Raw genomic sequence first — 3,821 nt, forward strand, 5'->3', positions numbered from 1 at the left:
TACTCTCAAGAGTCATGTTTAAAAACACCCAACAACAATAAAACCCTTTAAAGAGCTCTCCATTCAACTTTTCATTATTTTGTGGTCCCCATGTCAATAAATGAACCTCATTTCATATTATGATCAAAGTTATATAAATTAAGTTATTCATGTAAATTAAATATAATTACAAATTAATCTTTTTCATAATTTAAGCAAAGTAGAATTTTTAAAAAACAATATAATTATGAGTGCTAATATTTAATTTTCATAAATTTGGCATGGAATGAAGAATTAACCTACAACATGAAAAACTAATTTTTAAATATCCAATATTAGGCTCATTTTATAGATAAAGGAAAATTATACTTGTTGGCATAATAATTATTACAATCTTTTTTATAATTTTTATAGAAAAGATCATTAAATGGTTGCATGAAGAAAAAAGAATTGAAGTAATTACAATAAAAAGTGGGTCCCACACATTGGAGAGCCATCTCTCCATCAACCCAAATGGTATCTCCCCCAAGAGCCCTTTGGCAAAGTGTCTCCATGGAGATACACCCAAGACACACCCAAGAGCCCCATTGTTGGGTAAGAGGTGGCTCTCCATTTTCTCTCTCCTTGGAGAGCTAGTTGGAGAGCTAGTTGGAGAGCCCCATTGTACATACTCTGACTAGTCATAACAATTGGGTTCGATTTCAAGAGTTATCCGCAAAAGTCAGCTGTTGACCAATACATAGAAGAAAGGCCCCCAAATACGACTACAGAAACGACTCAACCAGCTCTCACCGCTGCCAACCTTTTCATTGGCGCCTCAAATTTTCCGATCACCGGAATCTTCAAACTTCCCTGCTAATTTCCGCATCAAAACCAAACAAAACTCGAAAAAAAATGAGCACACTGCCTTCACAACGATGGGGTTATATTCGTATTATCACCGGCACCATTGCTGGGGGTATTTTAGGGTTTTACGTCATGTATCGTACTGAAAATTTTTACAAGGTTCATAATTTTTCTCTTTTTGTTCTATAATCTTTTCGGTGTGATTTATTTTGTTAAATTTCTATTAATTTTATCTGGGTCATTTAAATTTTAGGCGAAATGGGATGAAAGATTGAAGAAGTATGAAGAGGAGAAATTGAAGAAAGAGAAAACCCAACTTGAATCTGAAGATACCCTTTTTATCACTGATGATTCCCGCTCTCAACAAAGCAGTAATGAGTAGCAAATTTGTTATGTTGAAACTGTGTTTTTTTATTTTCCTTCAGAAATAATGATTCTAATATTATTATCAAAAGTACTACTACATGAGATTTTTCTATGATATTTAGCTCTTTACATCGGCAATTATATGATTTTAACTATGATTACATTGAAATACATTATACAACGATTTGCAAAATGTGTATGTAGTAATAGGATGTTTTGGATTGATGTTGTGTAAGAGCTGAAAAATCATCTGGTATGACTCATAGATGATGAATTTGCGAGTTCGTCGGACGGATCCCAATCCAAAGACGAAGAGAGAATCTTTGAGAGTGTCATGGCGATTTCAGAAATTGGTGGTCGAGAATTCATGTCTGGATGAACACATCTGTAACCCAGTTGAGCCACTGTGTATGCCACATCTAAGGGGTATTCTCTTCCTAGATTAGAGTCCATGAATTCCATGAGCTTCTCCCTTACGTTTTCACCCTCGAATACCTTCCTGAATACTATGAATAACAAATCATCTGGTCCTGCCTTATTAGTTCCTGGTGGTTTTACAGCTGGTTTTCCTGATAAGAGCTCGAGCATTACAACCCCAAAAGCAAATATGTCTAGTTTTGTGGTTACTGCCCCGTTTTCTATGTACTCGGGGGCTAAGTAACCATGAGTTCCAACCACGTGTTTAGTCAAGTGTAACACTCCGCTTTCACTTTGGTCTTTGAGAGTTCTTGCTAGCCCGAAGTTTGTGATCTTTGCACGGAAGTTGCTATCTAAGAGTATATTGCTAGTCTTGAGATTTTTATGGATGTAAGGAGGTTGAATATAGCTGTGCAAGTAATTCAGGGCATCAGCTATATTACAGGCAATTTGGACTCTTTGTTTCCAACCCAGAACAGGCTGCGAGAGTGTGTCGTCGAAGTGTACAGATTGGTGTTTCTGTTGGCGAAAAAGCCAGTCATCCAGTGAACCCTTCTCAGCATATTCAAATACCAAATAAGTGTTTCCCTCATGGGTGCAATACCCAGATAGTCGAGTTATGTTCGAGTGGTTGATATGCTTTAAAATATTAATCTCGTCGTTAGGAACATTACCTTTCAGGATCTTGATTGCTGCTTCATCGCCATTAAATTCACCTCTATACATGGATCCCTTGATTTTGTTTCCCTCACCAAAACTCCCAGTTGCTTTCTCAATTTCCTTGAACTTGTAAGCAGTCAATGACCCAATTGCAAGCTTCAACCCGTCCAAACCAATAGATGATGATTTGGTACTGGTCTGACTACTCGTATAAGATACTGGTAAAGGTGTGAAAAGGGATGATGATTCAGAAACCTTACGACCTTTCCCCTCGCTCTTGGAGGTAGAAACCGGCTTCTTCCTTGAAGGGCGGAGAACAAAAAACCAAACCAGGAAGGAACCAATAACGAGTACTAAAACCCCAACTCCAATCCCAATTCCTATGAACACTCCTTTGTTGGAAGAACCACCACCGGTGTCAGGCATATCAGGAGTCTCAGCTTGAGGGGACGGAGTAGGTGGAGGCGAGGGGAGGTTTATGTGGGTAAAAGGTGATGTTAGCGGCACTAGAATTGGTGTAAAAGGGAAAATAGTATCATTCTCTCTGAGCTCATTAGCATCCAAAACACTTTGATAATCAACCCCAAACATTTCAGCTATCTGAGAGACGTCGTCACCCCAAGTAGTAATGTAAGACAGCAGATACTGAGACCTGTATTGTCTTTGTTGTTGATTAGTAGGGCAGGCACACATGAGGGGCACCAAAAGCTCATCGCCAATTATGAGGTTGGTGATGTTGATATTGTTCTGAGCCGCCATAGCTTGCCAAGTGGTCAACCCCTGATATGTGTTGTTTGCTATTGAGAAATAGGTTTCACCCAAGTTCTGCAGCCTGTAACGTGCATTATGTTGGTAGTAGCTACTATTGCTGCTGTTGCGGCAGGAACAAGTGACAGGTATGACCACAAGGCGGTCAGCAGGGATTGGGTCCAACTCGGAGATGTTGTTGAGCCGGGAAATTGTGGAGGTGTTTGAGTTGAGGAGGAAAGCAATGTTTGGCGGAGTCGAGTAGGACGGTGGTTGTGATCGGTAGGTGACATAGGCTGAGCAAGAAGACCTGTTTCCATTGCATTGAAAGCCATGTGTGGTGTTGGAGTTGCTACCACTTAGCTGATTGTTGTTCACATATGTCTGTTGTGAGTTTGATTGCCTTATCTGAAATTCTAAAACTGTGATTATGATTGACAGCAAAACTAATGGAGATTTTTTCATAGTGCTGAATATTTTGTGAGGAATTGGGGTTGAGCTGAAAAATGGGACATTTTCACATATAAAGTGATGATGGTACTATATATGGGTGTTCGGGGGACTTTTAAAACCATATTCTTTGTTGTGTGACGACTGACGCGTCATTGGCTCATTGCTATTTGACTTGACTTTGTCTTCCCATTCCAACCAACGGAACCGTAAGTTATTCATTGTATTTTTTATTGGTTGGAGACTTGGAGTAATGTATCTGTGCATGTGGGGCCTGAATGAGACCAAATTGTAAAAAGTCTATAAACCACGGCGTCCACGGTGGGATTTTGGGTCAGCGTCCAAGTTCCAACCGT

General features: G+C 39.5%; 1 protein-coding gene across 1 annotated transcript; it reads right to left on the reverse strand.

The window, feature by feature from the left end:
• Positions 1-1,083: 1,083 nt before the first annotated feature.
• LOC104905608 (protein LYK5) lies at positions 1,084-3,556 on the reverse strand. The gene has a single exon (XM_010694193.4). The coding sequence runs from the start codon at positions 3,478-3,480 to the stop codon at positions 1,438-1,440; it is 2,043 nt and encodes a 680-aa protein (XP_010692495.2). The 5' UTR covers positions 3,481-3,556; the 3' UTR covers positions 1,084-1,437.
• Positions 3,557-3,821: the final 265 nt, after the last annotated feature.

The sequence above is a fragment of the Beta vulgaris genome, chromosome 1 (assembly GCF_026745355.1).
Source record: "Beta vulgaris subsp. vulgaris cultivar EL10 chromosome 1, EL10.2, whole genome shotgun sequence".
Classification (NCBI taxonomy): Eukaryota; Viridiplantae; Streptophyta; class Magnoliopsida; order Caryophyllales; family Amaranthaceae; genus Beta; species Beta vulgaris.